Genomic DNA, 16,883 nt, shown 5'->3' on the forward strand with positions numbered 1-16,883 from the left:
ATGTTAGTCTGCAGAGTAGATTTGTGCAACGTTATTGAAGTAGATTAAGTTACTAATGGGGAGAAAGAGAACCAGGGGTGCTTATCATTAAAATAGTGTTCCCCTAATAACCCAGAATTAGGGAGATAAGTGTGTATTAGAAGTATGAAAGGAATGTTAATGTTTAGTGTTTGCATTGGATGTCACAATTCTTGTGTTTCTGACATCAAACTAATTCTTCTGAAGGAGAAAACAATACTAAACTAAAGCCTACCTGTAGTCATTTTAAAGAGATCTATATGCTAGATCAGTGTTGATGCATGATGAGAATTTTGGGAAATAACTCTGAATGAACATTTTCGTTCTAACATTCTTCTGGCTCGTGTTCTTTACATTGCATTGGGACCCATGTGTGTATCTTTTTTTCCCATTTTCCACTCTTTTTCCTACTTATGAAGTGACTCCTGCTGAAAGCAGTAAAACATGGGGACGAAACTCAGTCCTTCCAAAGGAGGAAGGAGAGGAAGAAGAGAAGAGAGGCCAGAAGAAAAAAGGACGCACCTGGGGACCAAGCTCACTTTGTCACAAGGAGCTAGGTGCAGGAGAGGACAGGTAAGAGGAGGGAATTAGATTGATATCCATGTTCTGAAACTGGTTGTTATGATGGTTTCCCAGGAGATTTGCCTGTCCTCTTGCAAGCACTTTTCTGCTTACATATTTGCTGTTGCAAACGCTTTAGAAATTTTAAACAGATGAGAGAACTGTTGTGTTCATTTCCTTGCTAGGGGTCTAACCCTGACCTGATGCTTTCCCCGTCTGCCATTACCTTTTATTTTGAGTGGAATTTCTCCTTAGCTGTTTCTCTGCAGCTATTCTTTTGTCTGTAGCTTTTTTCTTTTCGTCTTTTACATGCTAGTTTTTAATTTTTATTTGATAGTAAAAGGTAAAAATCTTCTCTTCCAGGTTTTGAAAAGTACATATACACCTCGAGTGAATTTTAGCAGATTTTGAGTGATTTTTAGAACAGGTGCAAGTTGTACCTGGCCCTTTTCTATAGATTCTTGTTTTGTGACTTCATTTTTTTACTTTCACTTAAAGTATAGGAATATTTTAATAAGACTTTGAGAGGTTTGAGTACCTGTTGTCTTTTAGTAGAATCTGAAGCAACTTCCACTGCTAAATTGGTAGTTTGACTTCAGCTATATTTTTTAGCAGGGAAAATAAGGTCAATGATTATAATTTAATATTAGGTGTTTGAGCATGGAACTCTTGGCAAATAGATGTTTATGTACTGTGTCATCACTACAATACTGTACAGGAACACCTAGACTGAAGTATTCAGTGGCACTAAGCTGCATTCTCCATCCAAGGTACTCTTAGCATGTGTTTTAACAGGGCAATATGGGGGAAGCTACTTCAGCTTGCTGTTCTATAGATGGAATATTGTATTTTTCAGAATTAAAACTGATGTCCTTTTTTACAGTCATTGATTATTTTTTCTTAAAAAAAGGAGATGAGTGAAGCTGGTAGAACAACGCTTCTACCTTGAAATAATGCTCTGAATTTTGGAAATAAGCCCCTTTTTCTGATGACTTTTTTTTTTTTCCTGTTCCTTCTTGTATGATCTGAAGAACTGAGTTGTTTTTGAGCATGGACTCCTGAAAAAGGGTTACTTCCTAACTGTGATTGCTCTTAGTAAGATGACAGCATTTTGCAGAGTACTTGAAATGTGATAGTATTGCTGAGAGGACAGTGTGGTTAACATTAATGAACTGTTTTTCACTGAGATCATAGAGTCACAGAAACATTTGAGTTGGAAGGGACCCTTAGAAGCCATCTAGCCCAACTCCCCTTCAATGAACATGAGCACCTACAGTGAGATCAGGGTACTTGGAGCTCTGTCAAGCCTGACCTTGAATGTCTCCAAGGATGGGGCATCCACCACCTCTCTGGGCAATCTGTGCCAGTGCTTCACAACCTGTATTTTTAAAGATCTTCTTCCTTATATCTAATCTAAAATTCTCCTCTTTTACTTTGAAACCGTTTTCCCTTGTCTTATCCCAACAGACCCTGCTAAAGAGTCTGTTGCCTTCTTTCTTACGGCCTGTTAGATACCAAAAAAGATCATGTCACACTGCAGATTATTTAAATAGAATAGGACTGCATTAAAAATTAGTGCTTCAGATGATAGAGTACTTGCTTTTTTTAGTTCTTTTTTTTTTTAATCTATTTCTAATTTGGTAGGATAGGATATTAGATTTAAGTGAAGAGCTGGACTTAGCACTGAAGAGTCCAGTTTAAGCTTTCCCCATGACACTGCTTGGGTAGCAGCGGTGCTACTATTCCACATGCTTATGTAGCTCTTTGGCCAAGCCAACATGAATATTCATCTTCATCACTTTCCATGTATTTTTCCTTAAGATTATTATCAGATTTTTATGCAAGAATTGCATTATAGGAATTGCTATGAAAATGTCTAATGTGAGTAAACCTACCTGTAATTAACTTTAAGAAAAGTTAATCTTCAGGAGATGACTTGTTATTCATCCTTCTGCATTTATGTTTGAGCCTAAGAAATACACATAGCAGCAGAATTCAGCAGTTGCTATGCTGAATTACTGAGACTGGATAAAGCTTTATGCTGGAATAGCATTGTGAAAATTCAGTTGTGATCTTACAGTGTCTTCTCAGGAATATCCTCTGCACAGATCTTCAGAGTCTCCTTGTAGCGTTGCTTATAATTTCGGGTAGAGGAGGAGCGAAAATATGGACTTTGTAACTTAAAAAGAAATCTAGCAAGTCACAAAATTATTCTGGTAGCCATTTGTATTTCTATTCAGGTTAAACTATGCTATGTGAGTAGAAGCAAATCTGTCTGGTTTTGCCAAGGGAAGATTTTTCTGAGAAGTCAAGAAGTTTGTGTGCCCTCCTGTATAACAAAAGGCACTTTCCAAGGCTGTATGTACTTGACTATGAAGTAAAGCCTAAACTGAAGATCACTGCTACCTGTTACACATGACTGTAGTCATTGCTCTCTTTGCACAGAGAGTGTTTTCACTGCCCCACTGAAGACTCCCTCAGTAGTTGTCTGCCTGTGTTCTGTGTTGACACACTCTCTTAGACATGATCATGCTGCTAATATCATTCATTCTCACTCACCAGCTTTCTCTTAATGTGAGTCTGCTTTACGATGTTTATCCTAACTGTATATGTTGTACACACAGACAATATGGATACAGTAAGCATTCTCTGCTGCATTTCGTTTCACAGCTGAATGTAGTGTGGAGGGAATAAATTGGACTTATGTTGTAAAATCACGTGGTTTCTTTCTTGACAAAGAGGATTCAGCCAGAACGATTAAGGATGGGAGAATGATGAGCTCTGAAGATAGATGGGAGCTGTATGAGATGCTTTTAGTGTGATCTGAAACTATTCCTGAATGTTGGGAATAGAAAGAACATTTGGAAAGTCATGTCTGTAGGTTGATCTTCAACCAACTGAACAAGTACTAAATCAAGCTAAGACCTTATGACTTTGCCAATAAAAATATAGCTAGTCTGGTTGAGCTAGTCAGTTAGGTTGAGAATAGAGGAAAAATACAAACCAAGAAAAAAAAAAAATCCTTACCACCTTGATATAATACGACCTTGAAATCCTGCCATGGAAGTAATCTTACAAATGCAGAGTGATTCTAGTGAAAAATGAGAATAAGGAGAGGGTCTTCATCACAATCCTTCCCTTGGAAAGAAGGGAGAATATGAGCATATGTAAGCTGTCTTCTCAAAGAACAGCACAAGCTGGTCATGTTGCTGAAAGAGGTCTCGTCTCTTCAGTTCTTCCAGTAACAGACATGCTATTTTATGTCCATCTGAGATCATTCAGACAATCCATAGATGTTGTCTTCTTTCATTCAATTTTCTGAGTAAGTGCTTTTAAGCTTTTCACCAGCATTGATGGGTTTAATGTTGGAGTTCATAGAAGGACGCCACAAAACTATCAGCTTGGAGACTACTGTTGACTGAAAAATAAATCTGCTTGGCTTGTGAGGTGTCAAAATTGTGCAGTTTACTGTTGTTGTTTCTGATATTGTGAAAGTGGTGCAAAATACGTATAGGATGATGACAGTGAATATCTGTTAACAGGACTACTAATAAGCTTAGGGGCAAAGCAAGATGCCTTTAAACTCAGATGACTTTGATGTAGGGATTTACTTTGGTGGGTTTTTTTTGCTTGTTTTTGGTTTTTTTTGTTTTTTTTTTTTTTTGTATTTTTGGTCTGTAACTAAGAGAATAACATGAACCATGGTGTGTAATTACTCATTTTTCCATAGTCTGTAGCTTATGCTTTTAACCTTTTGTACTTCAAAACAATATTTTCTCTAGAGGAATGTAATATATTCTTATGATATAGAAGCACGACTCTTGTTATGACTTCAACAAACTATATTCCCACTGAGTGATTTTTGATTTTCACTTTTCACTTGTATTTCATGTGGAAATGTTTTTAGAGCTGTTTTTCCCCTCTTCCTACTGAGCACTTTATTTTGTACTTGCCATGGCATGTTTGCCTTAGAAGAAACTCTCTCATCTAATTTCTGTCATAGTACTTAGTATTACCATGCATTCATAGCTATTGTTTATCATCGGAGATCTTTTGACTGTTACATTGTCACAAATGAGGGAAGTGTTGTAAAATATCTTGCTAGCACAGTATTGTAAATCTATGTAATTAAGATGGATTAATGCATACCCTAAATAGAGCGATGGAGAATATAGAAGGGAGGAGGTAGTTTCTTGTCAGCACTCTACATCTTATTCTTTCTATTATTTCAGTCTGAAAGCTCTGGTAGAAGGATACAAACAGTGGTCATCCAGTGCACCAAACCTAGGGAAGATTCAGAGAACTGCACCTGCTTTTCCAGGATTCACCAGCTTAGCAGAGATGGGTAAAGTATTTACCTGCACTTGATATTCTCTTGTTTGATATTCCGCTTTGCTATTCTGCTTCCATTCACTTGAACTTTTGAATGTCCATTCAATGAACTTTTCCTTGTCTTCACCTTAAGCAATGTTTTCATTTTGATGCTGTCTGCTTTTACTGTATTCTTAGTGAAATAAGTACCTTCACTTTGGATTTTAATTTTTTGTTTATTCTTATAAGCTAGCAAGCTTCTCCTAATTCCCCTCTTCTTTCCATGCTTTCAACTCCTTTCAACTCCTTTCCTGTTGATATTTAGATGAGCAGTATGGTTACACCCTTACTTGCCAAGGAGAGATTCTTACCATTTTCCTACCTTTTCACTCATCACCCCCATACGTACAGACTTTGGAAGTAACTGGAGCATATATCGCTTCTGGTACGCTGTTTCCTTAATGGCTCATGAAAAAATCAACGTGTCAGTAACTTCTTTGGAGTTTTTGGGTACTTGTCTCAACCTGTCTGTTTTGGGATCAGTACCTTGTGGGCATTTGGCAGTTGGTAAACAGTGCTTTTAGTGAGAAGGATAGTTGCGTCTTCTGAGAAGAAGCTTAACTCTCATGTGTATTTGTAAAACTTGGTGAAATTAGCTAAAGTCTTGCATCCATGCAAAGTACTTTTTTTCATTTGCTTTCCAGATGATGAAGACAGTGAATGTCTTAATGGGGAAGGCAAAGTGCACCCTTCACCTGGGCACAACCAGTCATACCTCTGCATCCCGTTTCAGAAGAATGATGACTGGGATGGGCCTTCTAGTGATGCCAATGATGAGTCCACTCCTGTGAACTCTGCTACAAGCACCCCACAGCTTACACCCACCAACAGCCTCAAACGTAGTGGCTCCCACCACAAACGGTGCGAGGTTGCCTTGCTTGGCTGTGGAGCGGTTCTGGCTGCTGCAGGCCTGGGGTTCGATCTGCTAGAAGCGGGGAAGTGTCAGCTGCTGATTGAAGAGGAGCCAGAGCCACCCAAGGAAGAGAAGAAGAAACGTGACAGCATTTTCCAGCGAGCTGGACGCCCGCGCAGGAGCACTAGCCCTCCTTCTCGAAAAATCTTCAAGAAAGATGAGCCCATGTTGTTGCTTGGCGAGCCATCCACATCCCTCACCCTTCTTTCCCTGTCTTCCATTTCCGAATGTAATTCCACCCGATCCCTGCTGCGCTCAGACAGTGATGAGATTGTGGTATACGAAATGCCTGTCAGCCCCGTGACAGTCAAGGCTCCCTTGCCAGCCATTAATAACCCACTAGTTAATGTCCAGATTGAGAGATTCAAACAAGACCCCAACCAGTCCCTCACTCCCACACATGTGACGGTCTCTTCCCACACCCAGCAAGGCGGGCACAGGCGCACACCTTCTGATGGGGCCATCAAAGGGACTGGACTAGTTGTCAATGGGTGCCCAACCAGTGGATGCCCTTCCAGTAGCTGTTTAACTGGAGCACTGGGAGCAGGTAGGTTTTCAGCCATCTTCCTTTTCTTCTTCAGAAGAAGGGCCCAAACACTATAGATACTTGTTAGGAAGTGAGCATATTGCATATACAGCATCTGTTGCCAGCTCACAGGCAAGGCTTGTGGATATTGTCTTTACAAAAATAATGACTGGAACAATACAGTAACAGTCTCTATTCCATCACCTATACACCAAGGAATTCTCTGCATCATGTTGTGAGGCAGAGCCATGTTATTGTATCAAGGTACAAATACTGTTCATTTTTAATAGTTTCGCAGAATTCCATCTCTGTTGCCTTTATGCACTTGTTTGTTTTGCTGTTACAACTTTAAAGCAAATTATAATCTTTAAGGCAGTGAAGACTGAATCTCTAAAGCAGTGTGGGGCCTCTGCTGCTCTTGCTCTTATTCCTTCACAAGCCAGAGGGATTTTCTTGGGTAGGTAATGTTCTCATTGTTACAGTCTTTAGGAGTGGCTGTGACTAGATAACTTAATGCTTTCCCTATTTTTTTTTCCCCTAGTAATTCACAAGAAAAGAAAAAACTAGAATGTGAAAATTAAGTCTGATTTAGCTAGACTAAATGAAGTGTGGCATTGTCTGTTGAATGGAAGTCTGCAGTAAGGTGTGGGTTAATACTCATTAAAATATTCACGAAAAATTTTGTTCTATTTTAAAAACAACCAAACAAGAAAAACAAAGTGTCTACATTAGATTTTGTTAAGTGACTCTTCTAGGGAGTTGGTCTAACTCACTGCAAACAGGTGTCACACATCCTGCTGTGCAAGTGTCTCCCCCATCCATTCAAGCTTTTAATGGATAATGTGCCTTCCAAAGGATTTGGAGAGTTCTTACCTCTGATAGGAAGTCAAATCCATGCTGTGCAGTCTGAGAATGAAGAAAACAAATCAGAGAATGAACAAAATACTCTGCCTATGCAAGGCAAGTGAATCAGGTGTTTCACAATGTGTTGAGAACGATATAGGAATAAAGAAACCAGTTATTCTCTTCAGTCTTGAAGATATGGAGATTGTAGGTTCTGAATGGAGGCTTTCTGCTTTGAAAGTGTTTTCGCAGTGTACGTACGATAAGATTTGTCGGAACCTTTTAGAAGTGACATCTAACATGTTTCCCTCTTCTTTCACATTCTCTGTTTTGGATAGGTGTATTAAAAACACCTAGTCCAAGTAGAGATCCAAATGAGGTCCCTCGCCTGCCAGATCCCAACCTTGTTTTTCCTCCAACCCCGAGACGATGGAATGCACAGCAGGACCCCACGCTGGAAAGACCCAAGACGCTGGAGTTCCTGCCTCGGCCTCGGCCCGCAGCCAGCCGGCAGCGGCTTGATCCCTGGTGGTTTGTGTCACCCAGCAATGCCAAGGGTGAATCTTCTGCCAACAGTTCAAGTACTGACACTCCAAGCAATCTGGACTCTTGTTTTGCTAGTAGCAGCAGCACTGTAGAAGAGAGACCTGGACTTCCTGCACTGCTTCCTTTCCAGGGGAGTCATCCTGTAGAGGAGCGGACACTGTTGGACATAGATGCTGAGGGACAGAGCCAAGACAGCACCATTCCGCTATGCAGAAGTGAACTTAACACACACAAAGCTACAGCATATGAACTCAAGCAAGAATTCTGGTCTTAGTATGAAATTCACTCGGGACAGTAAGCCCCTCTAAATTCAATTCTACTTTTTGCACTGAGAATGCACTTTGAAGACAGATGAGTTAGATGCTACGGAGATCGTATGGTGCTGCCTCTGCTGAAGGTGTTGTTTAACTGCCTGATTGTTGTCTGCAGTTGGGTGTAATTTGGCGACTCAGAGCTGCTGACTTTGCTGTGGGGTTTTTCTGTAGTCTTCCCTGTCACCTTATTGCAGTTTGTATCTGCAGTAAGCTAAAATTATCATATCGAAGTCTTTGTTACTGACCTTGTAGGATTTGGCACTTGCAGTAAGTATCTATCCTGGTATTCATCAGTATTTTCAAAACTCAAATGCTGTAATACAGCAGCTGCCAGTATTTATTTTTCCCAAAAATTCCAGGAAAGAAACAAGTAAATATTTGGAGACTACCTTCTCTGAAATGTGTCATTAGATAGGCCTGGGAATCATGGTGCCCCCACTGAAGGAGCAGAAGTAGCAGTCTTACTCTTTCTTGCCCTCTTTTGTTCATGTCCTAGTGTAAGGTGGATTGCTGAGGAAGGCTGTGGCGTCTCTATTGGTGGAGGTCTTGGAGAAGAGACTGGATGGTTGGGAATGAGTAGGTGTAGTTGGTCCTGGCTTCAAGGCAGGGTGAGTGGACTTCAATGATCTTTTGAGGACCCTCTCATCCCTATTTTTTCATGGCCCTTTGCTTTTAAAATAGTGACTGGGGGTGTTATGACTACTTACTTCAGCCTGTTATTTTGTTTCTAGCTGTGGTTCCATTAGCCTCTTTTTTTTGTCCCCCTGTATCACAGACTCACAGTTGAGTGGCCTCAGCTTTGGGAGGGAAATGGACGGGAACTCTAACTTCTGCAAGCAACACGCAGCTTTAAAGAAAATTATGCCCCTCATTGTTTTTCTTCCTGTTTCTCATGTTTTTTAGGAGTGGCCCTGTAAACCCGAGGTGGTTCCTGTGCATGCTGCTACTTGTTCAAGGCTTTTTTGAAATTGAGACTTGCGTGTTAGTAGTTGGATTGTGCAAATAGGAATCAGAACATCTGGATTCTGTCTTCTTTAGTCACTGACTCACTGTGTGACCTTGGGCGAATAATGTAACCTCTCCGTGCCTGAATTTTCCCATCTGTAAATAACAGGGATAATACCTACCTCACAAGGGGGGTGGGACCTATGTAGTATGTTCTTTGAGATCTTTGTGTGGAAGGCAGTATAGGCAAGTAAAACATTTGTTCAGATTTGTAAAAGCTCTTACCTGGTCAAGGAAAACCGGGTAAGAAGACCTCCTGCCTTGAAGGAGGAAGTCACACAACTAATGTGTGCATACACTCAGTTTTCTTCAGAGGCTGCAAGTGTGTCTGCGCTCCCAGCAAGTCTGTGTCATTGGGTTTAATGAGAGCTTCATTTGTTCCCAGTTTTGGCATTATAAATAAGGGATGTGGCCTTTTTACATGAGTGTGTTAGGGTAGTCTGCTTTATTGAGGGTACAGCTTATCTGTTAGCTCTTCCTATACAAATCTTTGCTCATTTTGCTAATCTACTTACCATTTGGGTGCAAATAACTGATTTGGCAGTGCTGCCAATGCTGCCTTCCTGTCAGGGAAGTCCAGTCCTGTTGCGAAGGCACTGTGGATGAGTACTTTCTTGCAGCAGCACAGAGAACATGAGCGTTTAGATGTTTATCACCTTAATATTAAAAACCAGCATGTGTGGGGAAATATTCTCCTTAGTATTTTTAATTCAGTTTGAGGGCTAAAAGCATCATGTTGCTGTGGGTCAAGTGTATCTTCTTAGCAAGCAAGCACAGTATGTTACCATCAAGGAAAGTCATGGACTTCTTGTTCCTCACATTCCACAAAATTTGTTTAATGTCTGAATTTCTTTTTGCTGCCTACTCCACTGAACTCTCCAGAGCTAGCCTTAATGATGCTACACTAGCTGCTAATGCTGGATAGACTGTTGACTGTGTAGACAAGGTGCTCTGGTGTGTTGCAAAGAAGAAAATTGATGTTTCTGGCACTTTCGTTAAGTGTAAACCTTTAGGTTTTTTTTTTTTTTTAATTTCTTGTGCATTCGTCCTTTTGTTTTTCATTTCTGAAACCTCAACATGTGTGTGATCCAGGAACTTCAAAAACAAACAAACGCCAGCAAAAAACACCTCAAGGGAAGCCTGATCAGAATTTGTGTCAGAAGAACATAAAGCAAGACATTAAAACTATCTAGTTTTCAGTCTCCCTTACCCTTTTTGAAAGTCTGAGACAAAACTGGATCAGCTGTTCTTTCTATGCAAAAAGCATTATTCCAAAGTGATGGGAAGAAGCATCTGCTCTGCAAAGACGTGATGTAGAATTGCTCTTTTGCATAGGAAAGTTAATGAAGTGTCAGAAGCCCTTCTCTCTCACTTTTAGATAACCACTTGGTGAAGGCTATGGATAGCTAACCATAGGAGGATTTTGTGCCAAAGGGCAGCTGCCCTAACACCAAATGGACAGTAAAGGAACTGGTTGACACCGCTGGCAAAGAGTCATGGATCCAGATGAGGGTTTCTGGCTTAGATGTTCTCTATTACGAAGCTGCTAGAAAGACAGGGTAGGAACAGTGTTTTCTAAATGCTCCTCAGATGCAATTATCTTAATCGAATCCAGCATGTGAGATAAAAACAAGATTGACTCTGGGCATCAACCCCTAAATAAGCTTTCCAGTTTGGAGTCCTGTAACTTACCTGAGGATACCAAGGAAGAGGAATCTGTTGTAAAACAAAGCTGTTTACTTCAGCAGGTGGTAGGATACTTTCTGACAGGCAGAGGGCTCTCAAGGCAAAGTCATGTGTTTTACTGTATGCATCCTGAAAGCTGTTGCCACTGGTGCCTTGAGGCCCAGAGGCCATCTGAATGTTAAAGCTAGTTTGTAACCTTTTCGGTTATCCATCTATCGTGTACTGGTTTGATTACTCTCCTGTCTTATTCTGTTTGTTTCCTTTTCCTTCCCGGCTCTAGGCAGTGAGGTGCCCCAAGTCCCAGAGTTCACTCTAGTCCACTATATACCAAGAAAATCTGAGCCAGTCAGAAAGCTCACATACCTTTTTTTGTCTACTGACTTTCATTTATTTGTCAGTGAGACAAAAATTTCATTATTATATTGATATACCTGCTAGTACATCAAGAACCTGGAGTTCTTGAGGAAAATGGTGAAAATCTTGCTGTAAAATACCCTTAAATACGTGAATAGGTTGCACTTTCTGCTGAGAAAAAGAGAACACGAGCACAAATTTACTGAGCAGCCTAAAACAATGATAAAAGAGAGGAGTAAAACATATTAAAGTTTTTAGAGCTCACAAAGAAGAAATAACCTCATTAGTCTTAGTATCAATTACAAAATGTTATTGCTGTGAAATTTTTCAGATTTGGAAATACATGTTTTATTTTAAATAGTTGACTGGTAATATATATATCACTAATTTATGTAATTGACTTATTTAGAATATGTTTGCCAGCTCTATGCTGTCTAGCAGTCTGCCTGTTTTCCCTGTAAAATTGAGAGGAAAGCACAGACCTAGCAACACTGCAAAAAAATTACTTGAAAAAAAAAAAATTTCTACTGGTTTCACAGAAATTGAATGTGGGACAGATAGAGAGAAGAAAGCTTTTGTGTCAAAGCTAAAAAATTATGGATGGTTATGGATTCTTTGTAATATTGTTGCTTCCTATGGACTGCACAGTGCTCTGTTTCACCATCAAGTAGATCTTATCTCCTATGAGCCTTCTCTGAGGTGCAAATGTAACTTTTTGTAGGTACCCTTTTTCCTTCAGATTATTGCTGCAGCAGATTCATATTCAGTGCGGGCCAGGGAACCTCAATGAAAATATTCTTTTTGTATTGGTTTTTCTTAACAGAATGAGTATTTTCAAAGTAAAATTTTCATTAGTGATGTAGAAAGACCTTTGGGTTTGGTATGCTTTTATGATGTATTTTTCTGTACCTCTAGGAATGGGAGTAGTTGCCTTCCTCTTCATAGCATGCTGTTATCTTAAGACTTGTGGACAGTGCTGCGTAGAGATGTTACTGGATGAAACTGGATACCTCTCATTCAGCTGAAGGTGAGGCAGTAATTAATGGTCAAGTAAAGAGAGGTCTTTGCCATTTGGAGTGCTTTATTAAATAGTAAATCACAGGAAACCTCCTAACGTGAACCACCACCTTTCTATCTTTTATTTAACTTTTATTTGAACTTAATTCACTTCTATGGAATGAATATGGGATCTGAAGACCGATTAGATGTGCGGAACCAAACCTAATTACTATATCCCAGAATTCAGTGTTGGCTTGTTGCCTTTATAAGTATCTCTAAGCTAATATTAATGTTTATTTCTTTGGGTTTTTTTTGAAAATTTTCTTCTTGGAAAAAAGATGGTTATTAGTTTCTAATATTTTCTGTGTGTTTTGGAAATATTCTTAAAAACTCAATCAGCTCTATGGAAAATAGGAAGTCTTATCTTGCATAGTGATATAGATCTTTCTTCTGACATAAAACAAGGGGACCGTTAGAAATGAAAATTTCTGATCCCTTTTACTATAGGGTAGTTGCCTTCCTTTGCTTCTATACTTATAACTTGTTTAAGGTTGTAATTTGGGTAAAACTGGATGCTAACAGTGACAGGAGAGGCATATGTTAAAAGATTATTTACAAACAAGCAATGAATACAGCCTGTGCACAAACAAAACTGAAATATGCTGTCATGAAGGATAACTTTATGACTTCATAAACACTTTGGTTCATTATATTATTAAGGTATCTTTAAGAAAGAATGCCTTCCTATGTTTTTCTTCATAGTTTACTTTGGAAGATTAGAATAAGGTGCTTGGCACAGACTCTCTTCTTGCATCTGGCTGGACAGAATGGGATTTTAACCAAATGCTTGTTTTTTGTATTTCCATATCTAATCTGTGGTTTAGATTTTCCTATTTCTTTTGCTTAGCAAACAAGTCTTAAGAAGAACTTGTGTCTTCAGCTCTGCTGTCACAGTTTCACAAAGCAGTACCAAAATGCATTTATGGCTTACTTTGCTACTCCCATCTTACTAAATACACTGGTAGAATGTTACCTGCTTTAGTTTTAATGTTCATTTGCTTTTGTTTTTTCTCATGCTCAGCTTTTTTAAGCAGCATTACCACTGATCAGAGACATACAGCTTCTGAAATCACCTTCATCAGCTTTATTTTTATGTGTTAAAAACTGTCATTCCAACCTTAGAAGTGTGTGCCTGATTGTAAGGTAATTTTCCACTGGTGACTGGGTTGGGGGTCTCACATAGCTACCAGAATTCTTATTGTCCCTCTGTAATAAGAATCTCTTTTTTTTTTTCCCAGTAGAAAACACTTCATCAGTGTTGTGTACAAGAGCCACATTTCACCTCTTTCTGTACATGAGTAATAGAATCTTTTTTTTCTTTGTTTCCAAATGACAAGGAGCATCATTTTGCCTACTGAGTGTGGCTACTTGTGCTGGTCTTTCTAAGCCTCTGAATTACATCTGTGTGTTTTAGGTGCATCTTGTATTGCTAGGTGCCTTCTATTTCATGTGCATCTTTGCTAGGGCCTTAGGTTGTTTTCTGGAAGGAACTCATGGTTGTAGCTTTCAGTACTGCAGTTTTCTTCATCGTACATTCAGCCAAACACCAGTGATACCAACATTCCATGTCCTTCAGTTTGCTGACTTGTGGAAACAAGTATGCTATTGCTAACTCTCCATCTCTCAATTAGAATTCTAAATATGTGATTCCGTGGCTGTCTCTTGTCAGTTATTTGTTCTTGTTGCCATAGTATTTTGGCAGAAGGCAGAAACCAACATTATCTTATCTGTGCTTTGACCTAAAACATTTTCAAGGTAGAAGCATAAAACACAAGTGGGGGAAGTACAAGTGTGGAGGTTAGCAGAAATTAACCAGTACAAGGGGTGAAATTTTCTATCTTACTGTACTAAACAGTGGTCAGAGGACACTGACCAAGAGCTGCTTGGTAACCTATTGGCATCATAGTTAAATTGAGTCCTAAAGAAGAATTTGAGGATTGTGTGGTGACTTTGTTTCTGGTTGATTTGTTTTCTTTTACCCTGAGCTACCTCATTTGTACAGATGGAGTGGAAATAAAGGATAAGTTGTAAGAATTGCTCTAGATAAACAATTGAGACTAGAATGGTGAGAGCACCAAGGAAAACACTTGTGTTTGGCTCTTTGACATTCAAATTCCTTATGGAAAAATAAAACCAGCTGTTCATTTCCAAAAATTAAGATTATTCTTTTATTATGTAACTCTCCAAAATAAACAATAACAAGGCACAAAGTATATTTCCTGATGGTTTTTGACCTGTGGAAGAGCTAAATTTCCAATCTAAAAGGTGATTGTTTCATACTGGTCACTGCTGCTTTTAAAGGTAAAAGTATGTTTTTTGAGAACATATTTTTTTTTCTAAATAATCTCATGTACTCTTTAAGTGAGCCTATATGCAGTCTTGTTTCCCTTGTATTTACTGTAGTTTTCCTAGTATTGTAGAATCCTTAGGTGTTGCAAGGGACTCTGAAGGCCATCTAGTCCAAATCTCCTGCAGTGAACAGGGACATCCACAGCTAGATCAGGTTGCCTGTGGAATATATTTGATTCTAATGCAGCTCTTGTATCTGAGTGCTAATGGTGTGTGTATAGTCAACTATAGCTCATTTTAAGAAACAATGACACGTTTTTACTGTGTAACATAGTGGATTTTTCTGCTCAACTTGAAGTGGGCTACTGTTAGGTCTGTAGCTGATGGGGTCAGATAGATGTGTATCTAGCAAATGTGGACCTAGAACAGATCTGCAGGAGGAATGCCAAAGTTGCATTTGCTTAGAGAAGGATATTTGAAAGATAATAATGGTGGGGGAAAATGTCCCTCCACTATTCAGAAGTAATTCTCTAGGATCTTGACCGTGCTTGAATTTTAGCTTCCATACAGTGAGAGCTCATGGATTTTCATAAAAAATTTTTTTGACTGAAGCCCTGGCATAAGACCAAGACAAAGTATTTACGTTATTTAGGAGTGATTGACACTGTCTCCTTGTCCTACCTTGATTGTTCCAGTTTAGCATTTTCTCAAGAACAGATGCTGAGTAAAATTATCTTTGCCTTGTAGCAGGAGGAGAGAGGTGTGAGTCCAAGAAAGAAGAATCATTGCTATAGCCGTGTCCTAATGTATTTCCTTATCACTCAGCCAGCAGCAGAGGTTATAGTGGAGCAGGAAGACATACCGGTGTTTTTCCAAGCTTTATTGGTGAGAATGCTGCTAAAATAAGATTTTAGTATATAAACAAGCAAGTTTGGGAAGCCTTATATTTAACTACTTGTTATTAAGTTTCAAAACAAACGTGTCCTCTGATTATTATCTGGCATTGCTCAATTGCACACTTATCTTATTGAGTTTAACTACAGCTGGAGAAGAGCTGAACGCTTTCCTTGAGTTCTTGGGGATGCGGCTACTTTTGATTATTTTGGGGGGTAAAGTAATGTTTTCTCCTAGTCCCACTTTGCGTTGCAAAACGAGTTGTCTCTCCTGACTAATTGTCCAGATATTCACAGTAAGCTTCTATTTCTGCCTTGCATGCTTTGGTGAGTGGCTCTTAAAATGTCATCATAGTTAGCGTTTGTGTCTGAATAGGGCAGCTAGTACCTCTGAGCTGATTTTTCACGCTGCATCTCAAACAGATGTTATTACATTAGTTCTGCCATTGCTCTGTTTTCAAGGTTATCTTGGCAACCATAACATCCAGAAATCCTAGACTATATAAAAAGTAAAGCAGCAGAAAAAAAAAAGAAAACATACCAATGCTTACCGATTGAACAGCTGAGTTGTGCCAGTGGTCTTTGCAGAGAGTAAAAAACATTCTTCTGCAGCGTAGGTCTCTGCGAGACAGCTGAAAAAGTGGAGAATGTACCTGTATCTGCTTAATGTCAACAGGCACCAGTGCCTCTCCTATTTGGCAGTTTTTATATTAAATCGTGTAAAGCCAAAAACATATAGTAGTAAAAGTTTATATGTAGGGTACTGTCTTGTAACTAGGAGGGGAAGAGGTCTCAATTCAAGAAAGCATACTTAAACATCACCGAAATCAATGGAATGTATCTATGGGGCTAAATGCACAAAACCTCAAGTCAGCAAAGCTGTTATGATCTGATCTGGGGGGTTGTCTTGTAGAGATTAATGGTGAAGGACCAGTCTCCATATTTTGTCAGAGGGAGTTCCTTCACAAGCCTTTGGGTAAATGCAGGCTCGATTTGCTCTGACTTACGTGGCCTTTCCATGCCTGCATTTTCCATCCTATTTGATCGCTAGTTCTTACCATAAACAGGGAAAGCTTTGAGAATATTTTCTGACACAGGAGAGATCGATAACTTCTGCACTAGCAGACTGCTGGCTTCAGAGGGGGCAGTAAATGGTGTGTGGAGGCTGCGTGTACAGATTTTGATTTAACCTGAAGTATTTTCTCAGGCTTTTTCATTTCAGAAATGCAGCCTTCCAGGTTAGTGTACAGATTTGACAAATGTGGAAGTGATCAGTGTCTACTGTTATTGTTAGGGTTCTTGGACTCTTGCTTGCCAGCTGTTGGCCCAGCACTTCATGCTGATATATATGACTTCTTTGTCATAAATTCAGAACAAACTGGGAATATTGGAGATATTTTGCCTGACTTCAGTTGAGAGGCTTATATGGAGTGGGGAGGGGCAGTAGTGGTGGAAAAATCAGGGAAACTACCTGTGATTTTAACAGTATCTCTTCTGTGGCTTTG

At 39.4% G+C, this 16,883-nt stretch overlaps 1 protein-coding gene across 1 annotated transcript in view; it reads left to right on the forward strand.

The window, feature by feature from the left end:
- Window positions 1-16,883, forward strand: part of MAP3K9 (mitogen-activated protein kinase kinase kinase 9) — a 105,075-nt gene that overhangs the window by 34,309 nt on the left and 53,883 nt on the right. The window contains exons 8-13 of the mRNA XM_042813830.1: window positions 438-591; window positions 4,812-4,924; window positions 5,595-6,410; window positions 7,571-8,359; window positions 8,589-8,700; window positions 8,996-12,164. Coding sequence (XP_042669764.1) covers window positions 438-591; window positions 4,812-4,924; window positions 5,595-6,410; window positions 7,571-8,052 — 1,565 coding nt within the window. The 3' untranslated portion in view covers window positions 8,053-8,359; window positions 8,589-8,700; window positions 8,996-12,164. The remainder of the gene's footprint in view (window positions 1-437; window positions 592-4,811; window positions 4,925-5,594; window positions 6,411-7,570; window positions 8,360-8,588; window positions 8,701-8,995; window positions 12,165-16,883) is intronic.

This window comes from Centrocercus urophasianus, unplaced genomic scaffold (assembly GCF_019232065.1).
Source record: "Centrocercus urophasianus isolate 14NV4802_14NV808 unplaced genomic scaffold, USGS_Curo_1.0 seq_14, whole genome shotgun sequence".
NCBI lineage: Eukaryota > Metazoa > Chordata > Aves > Galliformes > Phasianidae > Centrocercus > Centrocercus urophasianus.